General features: G+C 41.3%; 1 protein-coding gene across 1 annotated transcript in view; it reads left to right on the top strand.

Moving 5' to 3' along the window:
- The first annotated feature begins 1,454 nt into the window (after positions 1-1,454).
- The window catches only part of NTNG1 (netrin G1), a 61,799-nt gene continuing 45,017 nt past the window's right edge, over positions 1,455-18,236 (top strand). The window contains exon 1 of the mRNA XM_010138228.1: positions 1,455-1,700. Coding sequence (XP_010136530.1) covers positions 1,455-1,700 — 246 coding nt within the window. The remainder of the gene's footprint in view (positions 1,701-18,236) is intronic.

Raw genomic sequence — 18,236 nt, 5'->3', positions numbered from 1 at the left:
GGCTAACACCAGGTGCAGGCTGAGAGAAATGAGTTGGAGTTCCTCACCCTGGTTTTCTTTGTCCGTCTTTAGGGCACTTACTGCGTCTTTGCAGTTTCCCTCATGGGTAATTTTTATTTTTACCTGTGTTTTGTAGCAAATATTTATTGTAAGTCATAGTAACATCCTAGGCTTTTATCCCTGTAATGACATGATTGAGGGGATACAAACCAAGGGAATTCCTATTTGCTTTTGAAGAGAGGAGAGGGGATATAGCTGCTATGAAATAAATACTGAGTACACAGGTACCCTCACACCCAAATAAAGGAAAATGAGACTGCCATAACAGAGGAAAGCATCCTTATAGTAAGCTACAAAATAATCATTATCTTAATCACTAGTTTATCATCAGCATGATCAATAAATCATAGTTCAAATGCTAATGACATTTCAAGGAAATGGAAGTGTGCTTGCAATATCTTTGTTACTCTTAAAAAAAAATAATTTAAAAAAAAACCCAAAAAACAACAACCCCAAAACTCCCCAAGAAATGCATAAGGTTTTGGGGCTCACTGAGGTCCTCTTGCAAGAGACTATCAGCACGTGGTAGCTCTGATACCTGTCTCCGTGTCACTTTAATAGAAGTGCCCTCCTGCTGCTGCCCTGCGGTGCTGGGCTATATGCTCCCCTGCCTGCTGCACAATCTGGGAAATGGTTGAGTTCGGTTGTTTACTCTGGTTTTGCTAGGGTGAAAATATGGTTTTGGAAGCAGAAACCTGTAACTCACCTGCAATGTTATAAATCTGTCTTTGTTAGAGAAGAGTTAAATACTTCATGTCAAAATACTTTTCACTGTGAGTGATTTTGGTAGTTTCATTGTAGCACAACACTCACGGTAAAGGTTATCCATATTATACCAATTTGCTTTATATTGCATCAAACCTTCAGAATGTCAACATATCATGTATTTTGTAATGCATTGATTCTTGGACAATAACTCTAACTCTTATTGTTTCTAAAAGGGTGCTGGTGCCAGAAGAAAAGAATGATTGATGGGAAACAGACACCAGCCTGTAGACACTCAGCCTTTTGCTTCGGATACTGATTTATCAGTGCGTCTGGGCATCCCCTGTGAGCCCTGAACACAGAGGATCACTCAGGGTTATCGACAGTGTAGCTGAAGACCTGCAACTTCACAAATTATCATCTGCTATTGGACATCTTTTACAAGAAGCCCTGACAGATAAGTTATAAGACAAAGGATAAGCGCTGTGCTGCTGTCAAAGGCTGTCATCAGGGTCTGGGTGGCTTCTACCAAAGTCTTTAACTTAGTGAAACAAACATCCTATCCTAATGCTTCACCTTTGAGTTGGAACCTGTTTTATAAACTATATACATGTGTATGTACAAGCTATAGACCGCAACGTACGCCGGTAGTGAGCATCCTTACGAAGGTGACATAAAAGGATTTAGAAATGTATTTGTCAAGATTCCTGTCACTTCACGCCCTCTGGGTTACCGTATCCTCCGTGATGCAGCACTACCCTTCCGTGTGGGGACATTATGACGTGTGTAAGACTCAGATTTACACTGAAGAAGGAAAAGTGTGGGATTACATGGCCTGCCAGCCGGAAGCCAGAGACATGATCAAATACGTAAAAGTGACTCTGGATCCCCCAGACATAACGTGTGGAGATCCTCCTGAAACTTTTTGTGCAATGGTAAGACAAGTTTTTTGTTTTGCACAGTTAGCGGGTATGTAATTGTCAGCTGGCTTCAAAGTGGAAGCCCTAGAGCATACATGTAACTATCCAAGAAAAATCTCGATTGTATTCCAAATATGAAAGATTCTGCTCAACAAAATGCTGAGCAATACATTAAGCTGAGCAGTGAGATGTTCTGCTTATGGAGACCTAACTTGACTTTGAATTCGGTCAACTTTTAATGGCTTAAAAGAAAGCAGCATAAAACTCCTAGTGCACTAACCTGTAATGAGAGTGCATTTGCCTGGATTATGAAAGACTTGAGTTAATTTGTTTCAATACAATCACCTGAAAGCATCATAGCACAGTATAATTCATCATCATTTCCAAACATTAGAACTCAAACTGCAGAAGCTTACAAAGTGGTGGTGGGAGCTGCGCTGGTGGAGTTTTTCTGGCAAGCCCACACAGCCACGGGCAGCCGTGCTGGAGCTTTGCTCCTGTGCGCAGCCGGCACATACCACAGATCTGGGCCTGTGCATGGACAGTACAGCAAGAAGCACCTTGGGGTGAGGGCCAGCTCTACCAACTACTGACAGCTTTCTTCTTCAACTGAAACCATAGGCATTCAAGCCAATCTAAAAGAGACTGAAGTCAAGTTCCTCAATTTAGGTTCTTCTAAAATTAGAGAACTAGTTTTGGAAATGTTGAGCTTGGTAAAGTGAGTTGCTGTGAGTTGCACAGGTATAAAAAACCAGGCAGACACTAAAAATATACATCATACTACTGTTACAGTTATACTGCCCCTGAGTGTTTGATAGATTGGGCTGCAAGAGGTCATTCGAGGTAAAGGAGATCTTCAACTAGGAGGTAACATGCTTCTCCTCACAAACAAGGAGAATTCATTTGCTTTGCCACTGAATATTTCTGTTAAATATTGAGTGGAAAATACAGTATTCCTTGACTAGAAAATGCGAGTTTGAGATGCAAAACATATGTATTTACATCTATTAATAAAACACTGGAAACATATATCACATTACCTCCGTAATTCGGATTTGAAAAACCAACGAGTTCTGGTAAGTGAGATGATCAGAACTGAGAAAAGTCTACTAAATACTCGACTGCGTACAAATCATCATTGCTGTGTGACAGCATCCTCATAGGAAGGAAATTTGCTTTTAAATGCCTTATGGTATCATTTTCAACCACTACTGCTCTGTAAGGAGTTCAGGTCCAACCACACATACATTTAGGGCATTATGTGCATGCACGCAGCTGCTTCCCACGTACATTATGGTAATAGCCATGTGATAGATTGTAGAGCTACGTGAATAAATTACACTCACTATGAACCTTTAACTGCACCACTCGTTCTCTGCCCACTAATCCATCTCTGCTGACATGCCTTTGACACGCTGAACCTCCGAGCAGATTCAAGCAGCCACTGTTTAAAAACAAATGAAAGCATCGTGTCCTGTGTAATACAGCCTTTTTTCTTTATCTAGAAATGTATTTTCTCCCTCGGAATAGTAATAGCTGTGATCTAGCCCTCAATCAGTGGCATTTAGTAACTCATTATGTAGTAAGAGAATTTGTTCTTCTAATGCAAAAGAAACTGCCCAGCAAAACTTGTTTCTTCCTCTTAGTGCAGACAAACATTGCAGCGGTTCCCGTCATAATTAATTTTTCAAGTTTCTGAAAACCTTTGTTATCAGTCTGCTCTCTAGTAAGAATAATCATTTTAAACACCAAAAAAAAAAAACCCCACCCCAAACAAAGAGACATTTTGATTAAATCTAAGCATTAAAAATGGCACCAGAACCCTCACCCCACCACCCCCACCGAAAATGTTTGACCTAGCAAGGTCCTCGATGCTATGTTGGGGGGTCAAATTTTGCTGTAGCTCACTTGCTGCTTAAGCTGTTGAGATGCAGAAGGCCACCAGAATCCTGACATGAGAAGCAGAGAGAGAGGAAGAACTAGGGAGAGAGCGAGCACACACAATGAGGGTGTGTATTTAGTGATGCGCATGGGGAGTGATTGTCTCCTACATGGTAAACAGTTGTATTTGCTTTCAGTATGAGGTATGTTGGACATACACGCTATATTCAGATAGCGCTGGTAACAGCTTGGCTTATTTCAAACATCAGGAACATCAGCCTTTCTGTTGCTTTCCTAAGGTACTGCACAGCAGCAGACCATTCTCATCCCTAAAAGTGCTTCACGTCTACACTATAGCTACGTGTAGAAATTACCCATTTCCTTTAAAATGAGGTTTTACATACTTGTAGGGCTGAGCCTTTGGCATTTTGACTTTTTTGGGGGGGCAGTGGAAAAGAGTACATTGCTGTTAGGCATGTTCTTGCACTAAAAAACCCTGAATTTGAAGTGACAGAGATCCAGAGGTTTCTTTTCAGCATGGTGATGTGCTAAACTGACTTACACAAATGCTTGGGTTTATTGTTGTGAGTATTGGATATTTGCGTGCTAAACCCGCGCACCAGTGTTTCGTTATTGAAATCAGGTTAACATATGCCTTCAGATATCCTAACAAGAATCAGGGGTACCAAACAGCTGAGCCTGCTTCTGGAGGAAGAGGTTGAAGCAGCCTCCTGTTTTGTTTCCATATCGGTTCTCTGATCACGTTTAGTAATTTTCTCCTCACCCCAGACTGTACAGACTAAGGTACTAGTTGTAGAGTCTGTGTCAGCTATCAGTGTAGTGTAGATTATATGCAGGAAACACAACCAGAGTGAGAAGTTCACCCAAATCCTGCTGGGAGAATATGGGAAAATCTGAGGCAGTCCATGAGAGGGAGATGATGATAGTCCACGATAACAGACAATCCAATCACGCATTGCAGTGCACGCAAGCATCCAGCACAGAGGAGGTGGGCAGTTAATGGTAAAATTTGCCTCCTACTTATTTCTGCATATTCCTCATGGAATTAAGTGTTCTTTTGAGTCATTATGAATTTTTACTTGGCAAGTTTGTTTAGTTGACAGAGCGAATAACAAGGCTTTGCACATGTAGATTTGTTGCAAAATGCAACACTCCTCTAATTAGTAGCTAAACCCATCATGTGGAAGCTCACCACTTTTGAGTACCTTGGGGTCATCCCTCCAGGACAGCATCGGTAGGTATCACGGGGAACATGCAGCAGGAAAACCATCAGACAGTTGCTGGTATATAGATTGCATAACATTATAGTTTCTGGTGACATTCAGTATTGACAACTCATGAGATTATTCTGAAACCTCAAACCCCTGGAGTCCTATGATTATGTGAGATTCTTGGCTTTCATTTAAAACATCATCATTATTTTCTTAGTCCTTCTGGATGCAGAGAAAAGTTTGAAAATGAAACTGAGAAGCCCAAAAAGCAGAAGCCGAATGAATAGCTCTCCATATTATTATTTGTTTAAAATTTCATCAGTTTTAAAGTCACTTGGGATTTGTAGAGCTCGGTAAAGGATTTTGCTCAAGAGGCATGGAAGAAACGTAAATGAAGTGAATGCTTATGGTTTCTGGCTGTGGAGTTTCTTACGTCTACAAGAAGGACGTGACAGCATTCTTTCCCCTCCTGCCTGTGGGATCACCAGGCCCCTGTGAAGGAGGTTGACTGGTCACCTCTGTCTTTCCTGTAAGTTTTAAGGCAATCTCTCGCAGCTCAGGGTGAGGCATGCATGCTGGCAGACGATGTACTTCTGCTTTCTATGGCGTTCCTTCGAGGAAAACTGGCTATCCTTTGTCAGTCACAGAACTGGACTGGATGATGCCAGTGTTTGAGCCAGCAAAACCATTGCTGTGCGTCTGTAATTCATGAACTTTGAGCATTTGGCATAGGTAAGAGTGTCTGGCACCATACGTTTATGCTTAGTTGGCTCAGGAGGAGAGGGAAGGGGAAGGCAGAAGAGAAAAGCCAGAACTGCAGATTTTTAAGTACCTGAGGGTGGTAGTTCTTGGGGCCTGCAGCATTTCAGTTTAGGTATAAATGTGCTTTAAATCCTTGCGAGTTACTAACGGTGAAACCTACTAACCTCTTGATAAGCACTTGTTACAGTTTCACAAAACTCTGTTGAGTTATAAAAAAGCCAAATCTAACTTCTCATGGTCATCACCGTCTTTTGCCCTACAAGGACATTGCATAGGTGGCTTCGAACTTCCTTATTTCTGTTTGTAGGCTGTGCCCCTGGTACGGGCATCAGGAGCCTCTGTGATGCTGTTCATGGCTTGGGGGTCCCACCGTGCCAGAGCTGCACCTGCCCCTTGCATGGGCTGTTCCCGGGGCTGAAATCCAGTGTTTAGCATGGGGGTTGCAACATTCAAACATCAGCCAGGATTAGTGTGTAAATTCATCACCAGCTCAACCAGGAGACTCCTAGTGGCTATTGCTGTAACTTGCAAACTGGAAATGAATTTACATTACCAACCTGTATCCGCAGCTGAAATGGCAAACACAAAAATACAGTTTTCTGTTTATGTTTAGACTTAGTTATAACAACACCATCCCACACCTTAGAGGCTAAAAAAATTATGAAATTATTGGCAATTATTGTTGCCTGTAGTTAATTTTCTTCATAACAAAACAGAAGCTTGAAAAAGAAGCCTACAGCCAGGAGTCCTGTGCATTCGTACAATTTAAACAGCAGAAATGCTGAAGACTCGAAATTTGAGCCCTTGAGTGCTACTCTGTATTTCATCGCCAATCAAAACTAAATTAAGAAACAAAGATTATTAAGAAGTCTTCTGTGCATGTAATTCTGGCATAATATTATGAGGTGGACATTAAATTTTTCCCTCTGAGACTTTAATCATCATTAATATAGCATTCCTTTAATTATAAATAGACTCATATTCCTTAAAAACGGGAAAATACTCTGTAGTGTAGTTAGTGATACCATTATTATGTTTACTGAAATAATTAAATGAACAGATATTCTTCTGAGTAACATATAAATCAAAATGTGAAATAAAAGTGTGTTTTTTGAAGCGTTCTAGCATGCGTACATGCATTCTTGGGTACAACATTTTAAGGCATTATTGAGCAACGTCATTAAGAGATGCTGATAAGAAAACAGCTTTTTTCTCATATGGGCTGAATAAGCATACCCAGTTCTTCACTTTAGTTCCAAGTTGTGCAAAGGTAGGATGAGGGAGAATGAGAACAGGGAGTTAAAGAGGAGGTTATCATTCCTGTCTAAGGTAGATTTTCATAGCTGTGTGTTTTAAAAGCATGTGCAGCTCCAAGTTACTGCAGACTTTGTTTACAATGCCTGCATTCATCTATTTTTAACTCTTTTGAGCATATTTAATTAACACAAGTGTTACTTCGTCATTGCTGGAAAGAACCTTATCCTTCAGGGAGGGAGTTTTTGTTTCGATGTTTCCTCCTACGTTACTGGATATTTAATTTCATTTCTAGTACCGCAAGAACTATTTGGTGAGCTGTAGGCCCCACCCCACCCCTTCTCATCTCCCCTGCCTAGGGCAGAACACTTCTGCCACCCCACTGTCAAGGCTGTTCCCACGGAAGCGGCACAGCCGCAGACCAGAGCAGCTAACGGGACTAGAGGGATGCGAGAAACGCAGACCATGCCCTTTGCCACTGCCGTCCTCCCCCAGCGCCATCCTGCTGGTCACCGTGGAGGCAACAGCCTACCTGTGCCGTTGGTAGCAGCCTGCCCACAGACATTTCAAAGGTGCCTTGCTCCTTGGACCTCTTGGGAAAGGAGTTCTTGGTTTCTTAAGATAGGAGAAAAAAAAAAAAAAAAAAAAAAAAAAAAAAAAAAAAAAAAGTATGTATTTCATGACAGCAGGAACATCAAAAAAAAAGCTTTGGTAAAATTTCTTTTCTTCCAGCTGGAAACAATATAAAAATTAGTAATTCCTCATAAATCAAAACTGAGGATTGCCAGTAAAACAGATTTGCATTTTATTCATTATCACACATCAAGATTCCCCAGTAAATCATTAACCAAACTCTAGCCAGTTGCTTTTTTTTTTTCTCCTCAGTTACACTTGGGGTAGTGGAATGTTTTCAAACCTTAAACAAAGCTAAAGCACACCCACAAAGTACTTGAAAGTATTTGGTAATAAAGCAGGGTTCCTAAACAAATTCAAGGGCTTCTGCTTTTTTTCAGTTGCAGAGTTTTAAGGCACATGTTACTACTGTGCATAAAAGTAAGTCCTTTTAACAAGATGTTTATTTTATAAATATTCACAGAAATTGCTTAACTGCTGCTTTTAACACTACCTTTATTCCGTTTGATACTTGCTCTCCTATTTGGTTTTTTCCCCCTGACGTAGGCTGGAAATATTAGACACTTTTAGCTAACACAACAGTAATAAATTATTATTGTAATAACATTTGAACTCAGAAAGCAAGGAATTATAAAATCCTGTAAAATTCCAGCAGTAATAGACATTATTTTAGGGCTTCGGTCACACGGTAAGAGCCATGCAGCACACTCGTTTGAGAACACAGCTGTGAAGACATCTCTTTCACTGGCAGGTTATTGATGGCCACAGCAAGACCAAAATAATGTAGTCATGTTTTAATTTCAGACTGATTTTTAAAACACTTTTTTCTTAAAAGTAGAACTTGTTTCTTAAACACACTTCTCCTGCCCATAGAAATTTCAGGCGGATAATTCCTGGAGAATCAGCGAGGCAGTTGCCAGTGGCTGCGAGGTTCATGCTGGTGGAGACGTGGTGGCTCACAGCACCCGCATGCTGCCCTGTCCCCCTGCTGCATCCACAACCTCTCACTGGGGCAATTTTGTGAATCAGGTTCTCACAAATACCTGAGCCGATGCGCCCCCTTCTGCCCTTCCCCCACCAGCTGAGGGTGAGGAGAGCTGCCCAAGTACTCTGTGGAAACTTGAGTGTTTGGTCTTGTTTGGGCATGGAAACAGCAACAGCTATTTTATAAAGAAATAAATGGCTTCCACTGTAAAGTGGATACTCTGACATCCACAGGGGAATCTGAATGACTTGCTGTCAGTGCTTCTGGACCAGAAATGTCCCCTCAGAAGCACCTTTAGTGCTGCCTTCTGCAGTAAAATGATACTACTTTATAAATAAAATCTTTACTAGCAACATGTTGTAATTTGTACCTCTTCTGGTGAGGCAGAGGTGATCCCAAGAGCCTGTGGCTCACTGCAGGAAGACTCTCCTAACAGGATTTGCTGGGGTACAGAGGGATAAAGCACTAAAACAGTCCTGACTAGCAAGCACTCTTCATGCAGGACAGCACATCACACCCCACCCTCTTAGGCTGAGGGCCTGTGGCAGCAGGTGACCCCACTCCTCTGCTAGAAACCCTGAACTGAGGGGTTATTTTTTCCTAATTGGGGTAACGCCACCTTTCAGCAGAGAGACCTTTGCTTTCTAACCCAGCCTGGTGAAGTGGTGGTGTAGGATCACCCTTCTCACAGGGAGCAGCTGGTTTGCTTTCTCACATTTCAGTCACAGGCATGATGCCCCACAGTCCCAAGTGAGCTGGGCAGCATTAGGCTTTCCAGGCTGATGTCTTATTTTGAGGATGGTGTACAAGGACTGTGATTTATATTTCCTCCCACTGTGATAGACAAGTCTCAGAGTGAAAATTTTGGCTTTATTTGGCAGAACTGAGCAGAGCTAGTTTTATGCTGCTCAGGTTTGTCCAAATTATCTGGACAAACATGTTTTTCCTTCTTCATTTAGTACCTGTATGTCTAAACCACAGAGTTTTGTGTCACTTTCTTGCAGGGCTGGTACTTTGTGACAAAACCAAATTCAAGTTCCTGAGGCACTTCCATATATTAAAATTTCAGTTTATAAGCATCTTATTTGAAACAAAGCCAAGTGAACTCAGTCATGAGTTCTGCAGACCCCGTGTACATCAGGACAACCATTCTGGTCAGCGGGCTCCCCTGGAGGCCATCAAGAAGGCAGAAGTCAATAAGCTGACTCCCAAATAATGACCCTAACATTTAGACATTTATGTTACTTATAAAGCATCCAGTCCTGTATACAGCCCAAGTCATCCCATGCAAACATTCAAGCCCACAATATGCTGCCTGAGCATTCAAGAAGAAATATCCGTACAGACTGATAACAGCCTTTCTCATCCCTTCTGCTCTGTACTGTGGAGCAGGGCGGGGAGAAATCCTGACAAGCATTAGCAGCCCCTCTTGACCAAGTATGGAAATTACCCATCTCCTTATACAGGGATGAAAACCTGTCATTTGTTTTTATCCACAGAGTTCAGAAAGGGCTGAATTCTTGGAAGCTGCTGAATTTTAGTATGAGTACCACTGCCAGGTTTGGTGGTTTTTGGTTTTGGGTTTTTTTTAAAAACACTGATACTGTTTTGCCAAAGCTCCAGTTTCTGATGCATGAAAAACCCCCACATACCTATTAAGAACAGCTAAAACCAGGTAAGAGAGCTATTAAACCAAATATTTCTTGACATTTTTTTCAAGGCCTGTAAATTCTGGCTGGATCTGAAAAGTCAAAAATAATCCCAGATACTATTAATGTCAATGACTGACAAGATGCACATCCCTGTGTACGCTGGAATGCTAATCGCACCAGCTGAGATGCAGAAATTAGTTCAGTACCCAATTTATTTGTAGAACCAACGGCTGTTAATACACACTGTAGGTATGGAAGTTTGTTTTTACAGGTCACTTGGCATGACACCAGGTTGATCTACAAGTACAAATATAGCTAGGGACATGAAAATCCTTGGCATTGAGCTGGCTTGGCAACGCTCGTAAGTGATTTCAAGTAGCTTTGATGTTTGCAGTATCGTATTTTCTGTAAAATGGTTTTTATTTCTTATCTTCTAGTTCTTTAGGCGGATTGTTTATATGGAATTTAGGAATAAAAAAGGAGAGAAAAAAGGTGGAAATTAATTTTAATTGTATTTATTACAAGCAAGAAATTGAACTATACCAGAGATATTATATGTCAGGCTTCAGCCCAGAGAGAATTTTTATAGCTAAGTAGTTGTAAAACCTCTAAAAGAGAGCACCATTAAGATGAGAGGAGCATTTTCCATTTTCTTACATGTACATACTGTGTCTTTCCAGCATCCTGGTGCTTTTTAGATTTTTATCTGTAAAACTGTCAGGAGCCATCATTTTAACTCATCAATTCGACTTTTATCATCTACACCTGCTCATGAGGTGCTTTCCTCCAGTGAAAGCTAGAAAGAGAGCTGCTTGTGGGTGACACTTGCAGATGACTGGGGGAAAAGGGAAAAAACCACAAGAATAGCATACAACTACTTGGAAGCCCTCTTTTTTTCTGTAGCAGTGCACATTGTGTTTATAAAAAAAAAAGTACAGAATGTAATTTTGAGGCTGCTAAAACAACTCTTTCTACATGTGCTATTTTCCCCATCTATTTCTATCGCAGCCTTCCAGACTCTGACATGCCTCTTGGTTTCCTTGACCATATGGATCTGCCAAGCAGCATGAATACTGCAGGAATAGCCTGCAGAAATATCCTAGCAAGGTATCTTGCTTTGCAGGAGTTTGCTGAGACTTCTAGAAACATTAAGTAATGGGTTTAAGGGGTTCAAGCATTGTAGCTTTGTGCACTAAGATTTTGGGGTGAATTTTTGCCAGTTTGAACCTGGTGTCCCCTTTTTCCTGAAACAGAACTGGCAGAAGCTTTTGAAAATAAAAGGTTAAGAACATACAAGCCTCTTGTTATCTAAAGCACTGGCTTTGATTCTTGAAAAAAGTGTGTCTTTCAATAACTGAAAAGTAGGTAGAGGTGAATCATGATGTATATTTCATGCCTTAGAGTCACTGTTTGACTTCCCCTAAACAGGACTTAAAATATGGTCTTCCACTGAAATTAATGTATCCTGTGTAAGTCAGCGGAAGGATTTCCACTGACAGCAATGGATCGTGCCCAGATACTGCTTCCACAGTTGTGTGTGTTATCCCCTGTACTGTACCAGTTTGAAACTCTCAGCTGGAAACTTTAAAACCATCTTAGGTAAAAGCAAAATTAACAGCATACCCTTTACCTTTACATCTTTTTCTTGTCATAAGCAGTTTCACTAAAGTTCATTTATTTTCAGTTATAAAATCTTATCATACTAGTGCTTGGTTTTAGATTACGTCACCCCTGTGAGCTTCAGTGCAAGGCTGATCGTATCTAGTGACAGGACAGAGTTTGGTTAATGGGATACATTTTTTTTCTTGGGTCCAGTTTTGACAATTTGAGGCATGCGGGAATGTACCAAAAGCATATTTTAGACCTTCTAGCTGGAAAATGCCCACTAGAATAGGTAAGTAGAATAAATATTGGTGTTTCATATAAAAATATTGTATTTTAGCTGCATACATCTCATGGCTTATTTATAAATAAAAAGGACAGAAGACTATTATTGAATAGTCTTCCCATAGTTCTCTATCATTGCACCAGCATTGGTTGCAGCACTCACCATTAGCTAAGCATCATTGTTTATGAACTTCAGATTCTACAGGTTTAAAAGCAAGCCTCTAAACAAGAGTTCAACAATTCCTTTATTTTGTTCATCAGAAAAGATGGGGTTTTCAGCATAACGCTTTGTGGAATTTTAAGTTGCAATAGAGAATATGCCTCTTAAGTGGTAAACAATGGACAAATGGTTGATGTCTGCAATTCACAAGAGTTTTGTTTGATTTTTAAGCTATACATACATTTGTTTCCCCACCTTCTACAAGTTGTTTCTACAAGTCTTCAGCTGGTGTAAAGTGAAGTATGTGCGTTGAATGGGATGGTGCAACCGCTATGGCAAAGGTGGCTCCCACACGTGTCACGTGGGCTGTCCTTACAGCCCTCCTGGGGACCAGCCCCTGTCTCCAGCCTCCCCAGGATGGAGGCTCTTGAAAATGGTGGAGAAAAGGAAGAGAGAAATGAGGACTTGCTCCAAAGACCACAGAGCCTGCCTTCCACCTGGCTGGATCCCTGTCTTGTCACACCTTAAGAGCTCTGTGGCTTGACAAGCCACCAGAGCTGATGAGTTTGTTCTAACTTAGGTTTCCGCTACTTTTTGGGGGAGAAACAGTCTCCTGAGGTGGTGCAGACCCATGCAGACCTCAGTTATGGAAGTTGGACAGGTACAAGTGAAATGCTTTTTAAATCTTTTGAAGTCTTAAGGTTAAAGAGTTCCACCAGAGGATGGGAGCAGCACTTGTTGAAATGTGGATTGGTTTACGAATTTCCTGCTTTTCCTAAGCATGGTCTCCAAGAGAATAAATACATCACAGAAGAGCGGAGAAAGAAGGCACAGCCGTTGTACAGGCAGCATTTGACTCTCACAATCAATAATAATCTGACTAAAAGTCTGGAGTAAATGTCATTCTAGCGATTGTGTCTTGACAAGGGCCTCATAATGCTAAGTGATGGTTTTGGAATGATAAAATTGTGCCTAAGATCAGAAACAATAATCAGACAGCAGCAGGGCCCAACTGAATTTAACCTTAGCCTTGGCGGGGGGTGGGAGGGTTGTTCCAGTTCCCATCCTCAAGGCCATTGCACCTATGCTACTGCAAGTATCAGCATCCTCCTCCTCCTGCCAGGCCAGTTCCTTCTGATACCCCAAAAGATTTACAGGAGCTAACCAAGAGAAAAATAATGCTTTTCAGAAAGTAACTAGAGATGAATGGCACCTGCAATGACCTATTTTTAACACTTTGGGTTTTTTAATGACAGCACCTTACATGAGCTTCTCTAAACTCCTGTCACATAAGCCAGTCACAGCTGGGGTTTTTTGGCTATCATCCTAGCCAGTGTTCAAGGCCTCAGAAAGTAGATGCAGGGGCGTTGCTGAGCAAGCCTTTACTGTCACTGCCTTCACTCTGGATTAGTAATTAGATTGTTTATAATTATGAAGTGTATAAAGCCTTAACAGAAAGAGCAGAACATGTTTACTTTTACAATGATGAGTTAAATCATAAAATGGAAACCCCTTTGGAATTCAAAAATATCCCCCTTAACCAGGGATCAGAAGCACAGCATTTTGCCGAGAAGTACACGTGAACATTGGCAGCACAGCTATAGCAAAGGACTGCCGTGAAGAACAGGACAATAAACCTCCTCACTCAAGCTAGTAATGGCAGTCTGCAGGGTGACGCTGCTGGCGGTGGCACACCCTGCCCTATGATTCCACACATGCCCAAGGTGTCCCAGGAGGTACTGCAGCCCGGTGGCAACCTGAGCACGGCAAGAAGCATGTGAGGTGCAACACTGCTACATGAGGAAGGTGGCGATCCCTCAACATTTCTGTGCAGATCTGAGAGGATTCTTGGATAATTTGTTTGCAGGAGAAATCAGCTTTTCTCCATGTAAGAAATGCTTGCGAGATCCCAGCAGTGTTGCTACACAGACTTTGTGACAAGGCTTTACTGGCTCATAAACACACGAAGCAGAAAAACTTCACAGTACGGCTGTATCTGGCAGTACGTGTGTCTGCTTGAGTCCTGCACCTCACAGATCTTCACACGCTAGGTGGTGGGGTTCAGTTGTTGGTTTTAATAATTTCTAGTTTTCTGACCTCGGTTTCTTAATGTTTTACGCAGAAAAGCAATACAGAAAATAAACACCACAAAATACGGCTAAGCCTTGCCAGTAATTTAAAGAGCCTTAAGCTAATGAGAAATGAGAGTCCATTTCTACAGTATCTGTAGCTCTACGTCTTATTCTGCAGTGAACCTCACAGGCGTTGAGCCGATTTGCAGCCATAGGAAAGAGCTCTTTTCCAATTTGGTTTGGCTTTTTGGTGGAATGTTTCTAGCTTTGAGTTTGAGTCAACTTCCAATTATTTTTTCATAATTTTTTTTTTTTTGTTAATTGTGTGCAAAGGTTGCAGAACTAAAGTTGTAAAAAAAAAAAAAATCTAATTTTAACCTGTAGTTGATTTATGAAATGATACTCAATTCCTTGAGTTTGTGAAAATAACATATACCACTAATAATCTCTTGGAACTGATTTAACACCGTGCTCTATTGCAGTGCCTGGAAGAAGCCAAGGACTTGTAACAATCCGTCACTTGCAGTGACATTTTTGTTACTCTTTCAGAAATGCTGTGCTGTAATTGTCTCCCTGCTTCAAATCAACTGCTTAATTTGCTTTAACTATGTAGTTATCATGGCCCTTGCTATCAGAAACCTAAAGTCTCCATGTATTCCTGACATGGTATCTCCTAACACGAACAGGAGCAGAGAACCTGTCCACGTCCCTCCAGTTTAAGAGGCTGAAAATGCCATATTGATTGCAAGTTGCACTTTTATGGAGTTCACACCAAATTCCGTATAGACCTGCATCCCAGGCAATTCCCCCTTGATTCACTAGGACTGAGCTGAGAGAAAATCCATTCAAAATATGCTTTTTTCCCCCCACTGTTACAAAGTTTGCGACAAGCTGCCCAACAGAGAAATGGCTTTGCTTTCAACTATTAAAAAGAAACTGTAAGCTCTCAATTTAGTAGCAGTGTCGCTAGAGCTTTAGCATCTTCTGCAGCGCGCCTGCAACTGATGAACTGAAGCACAACTATAAATAGCAGTGATGTCTTTGTCAGCTTGTGAGAAAAAGGGGTTGGGGTATTTTTTCACATTTTCTGAAAAGACATATAGTAAGGCAACTCTAATCTCTTTTGCTTAGTACATAGATTTATCTCTTTGATGGGTTACTGAATCAAAACACTGATTTTTTTTTTGCCTGCTGGTTCACAACATAGATCCGTGAACAACAGTAGCATGGCCCTAAGGTTATGTCATATGATTGGCACCCCAAAGTTTAGCGATTAAGTTCTTAGCTTTACAGCTCAGGACTCTCACTTTTCAATGAGAGGAGATTTCCTTCCACCCTAAAGTGTGCTTGACTGAACCGCAGCCTGGCCAAAGTGCGTGCTTAGACCTGTAGTCCCTGCATATCCCCTATGCATCTCAGTGATGAGGGATCCCCTCCCGGCATCCCAGATCCTTGCAAGATCACTTTCACAGTTGGGCTGCTCCTTCACTGGTCTGATAGTTACTAAGAAGCTGTCAGAGGAGCAAATGACTGTTAGATTTGGTCTACCTGTTCCATATTTTAAGAGAGTATCTGTCAGAGAAGCATTAAGTTTCACAAATCCCCAAGTTGGGAACCTGATGCAATGACAAAGAAGGAGGACTTGATGGCTGTGGCGGCGCAGCTGGTCCCTGTGCTCAGAGGTTTTAACGGAGCAAGTGAAATCCGTCCTGGATTTTGAATCAAAAATGCATTCAGGCAAAATAGTGATGGGGGGGAAGGGGGTGTGTGGTTAGGGCAGGGAGGAGAGTTTATTTTCAGGGCTTGCATGCCTTCAGGTTTGAGTATTTTTGGAGGGAAGCTAAGGGAAAGGCAAAGCTTTTGACTAGTGGATAAGATGCAGTATGCTCTGTGATGCTATGAGAAAAATGCTGATGCAGTTAACTGATATCAGAGAGATGAAATAGCACCAGCATTTAAAAAAAAAAAACCACCAAAGATTTTTATAAAGCTTTTGAGATCCCTCCTTGGAATCTTTTTAAAGGATGTTACTAAACAGTAGCCACACAAATAATTGCAGGTTACAATGTTTCACAACTCCATTAACTAGGTGAAGAAAAAATAGCAACATTTTCATTTTAATGAGATGTCTGCTCTCTCCTCCTCTGTACCGTGCATCTTAATGTACCTTGCTGTCTGCACTGACTTGGGGCTCCAAGGCTTTGTCATTTCTTGGCAATTCCATTCTCTAATTTCTTCTGACACATGGTGCTTAAATCCACAAGAAATGTGAGGTGAGGCAGAGAGGATTCCTGCAGACTGCCATGCTGTAAGAGGAGTGCTCATTTGCATTATTCATTAGCTAAAGATGCTGATTTGCATCTCATTTTGATCATCTCCATTCCCAGGCAGAGGATGTAGAGAATTTGCAGAAGTGCTGAATTTTTATGGTATTAATAGTGTTCATTTGGGATTAAGTCTCCATTGTCTGCTGCCCTGTGTTTTGTCCCACACTTATATTAAATACATACAAATGACATTCCTTTGTTCTTCTTATGACAAACTATAGCTATTTACTGCATGGTAGAAGAGTGCTTATTTGTTTATCGTTGCAATTTTATAAGTATTTTTTATCAAAGCCGTAATTCTATACTTGGTCTTTATTTGTAATTAGATTATTATGATCTTTTTCCCCATTGTTCTGAGGTTATGGTTCACAAGCAAAAGCTTGTGAAGCAGCTGCAATAATTGTATGATCTGACAGCATCTAGACTTTTTTCCTGTTCAATATTCTTAAACAGTAAGCTTTTAAGAACTGTCTGCCTTCTGTTAAGTAACATGTTAACACAGCGAAGTTGAGAAACAGAATAGCCCTAAGTAACTTTCAACACTGTTTTGTTCCTTTCTGAGCTTTATGAACCAGTTCACATTATGCTTAGCATTAATATTTGAATCAGAAATCTATACCGTGGCAAGGAGGGGACATCCCTCGCACTGTCCGCAGTGCACTGGAGGAATGCCTAATTTGGGGGCAGGGGGGCAATGCTATTGAGCTCTTTCATCCTGTTATTAAAGCACAGGAAACTGTCTGGGGAAATTAGGAATTCTAGAAGACATAAACAGGCATCATGATTTCATATATGCTTTTTGAGAAAACGTGATAAACACCTTAACAAAACACTGCTGAAACCCGGAACCATTCCCTGACCTGTCATTTGCCTCCTAGGATAGCAAATGGCTAAAACAAACGGTGGCTTATTCTGACTCTCAAAGCCTGCAGTTAAGCTTGGTACTTCACTGGGCTGGATGTTGTATCAAAAGAAGGGAAGGCATTGTCCTCATTTTAAATAGCTTACAGTATAATTGAAAACACAAATGTAAAAAGAAATAAAAAAGTTGGGATCTGAAGGCTGACTTTAACAAGATGAGGTGCTAAGGCTGATGACTGTGTGTTATTTCTAGGTTTTATTGTATTATGGCATAGCTCTGTGCCTGATGCTGCACCCATCTTGATTTCGCGAGGGTGCCACGCTAGACAAATTCACATTGGGCTTGGTTAAAAGGTGGAAAAGGCAGCAGCCCTGAGCAGCAACTCGTCTGTAACTGGCTTTATGGCAGAAAATATAGTACAAGTGGTGTATGAAAACGAAACCAGCTTATACTAGGACCTTGCCTAATACACGGCTTAATTGTAATTGAGTTTGCCGCAAGTTAGTGACACAGCTGAATCTAAACAAATAACCTAGGTAATGTGCTGATTGCACTAACAACAGTTGTTGTCAGGGGCAGAAGATGCCATATGGCTCCTCTTCTCTACCCAGGTCAAAATATTGTTAGGAAGAAGCTTAAATACATCAACACAAATGAGGAGTGAGCTGATCTGGCTTTCCTCCAGCCCATGGTGTGCATAGACATCCTGGGGTCAGGCCATTCCCAGGCACAGGAGGGGGCTACCCAGATTTTTCCAGAATGCACCAAGTGGAGGAGAATCATGGTACTTGAGGACAAACAAAGGCAGCTGGTGCTCAGTCGCATTGCTCAGGGACAGCTTAGC

Source organism: Buceros rhinoceros, unplaced genomic scaffold, assembly GCF_000710305.1.
Source record: "Buceros rhinoceros silvestris isolate BGI_N320 unplaced genomic scaffold, ASM71030v1 scaffold30966, whole genome shotgun sequence".
NCBI lineage: Eukaryota > Metazoa > Chordata > Aves > Bucerotiformes > Bucerotidae > Buceros > Buceros rhinoceros.
This window is presented reverse-complemented; position numbering and strand designations above follow the sequence as displayed.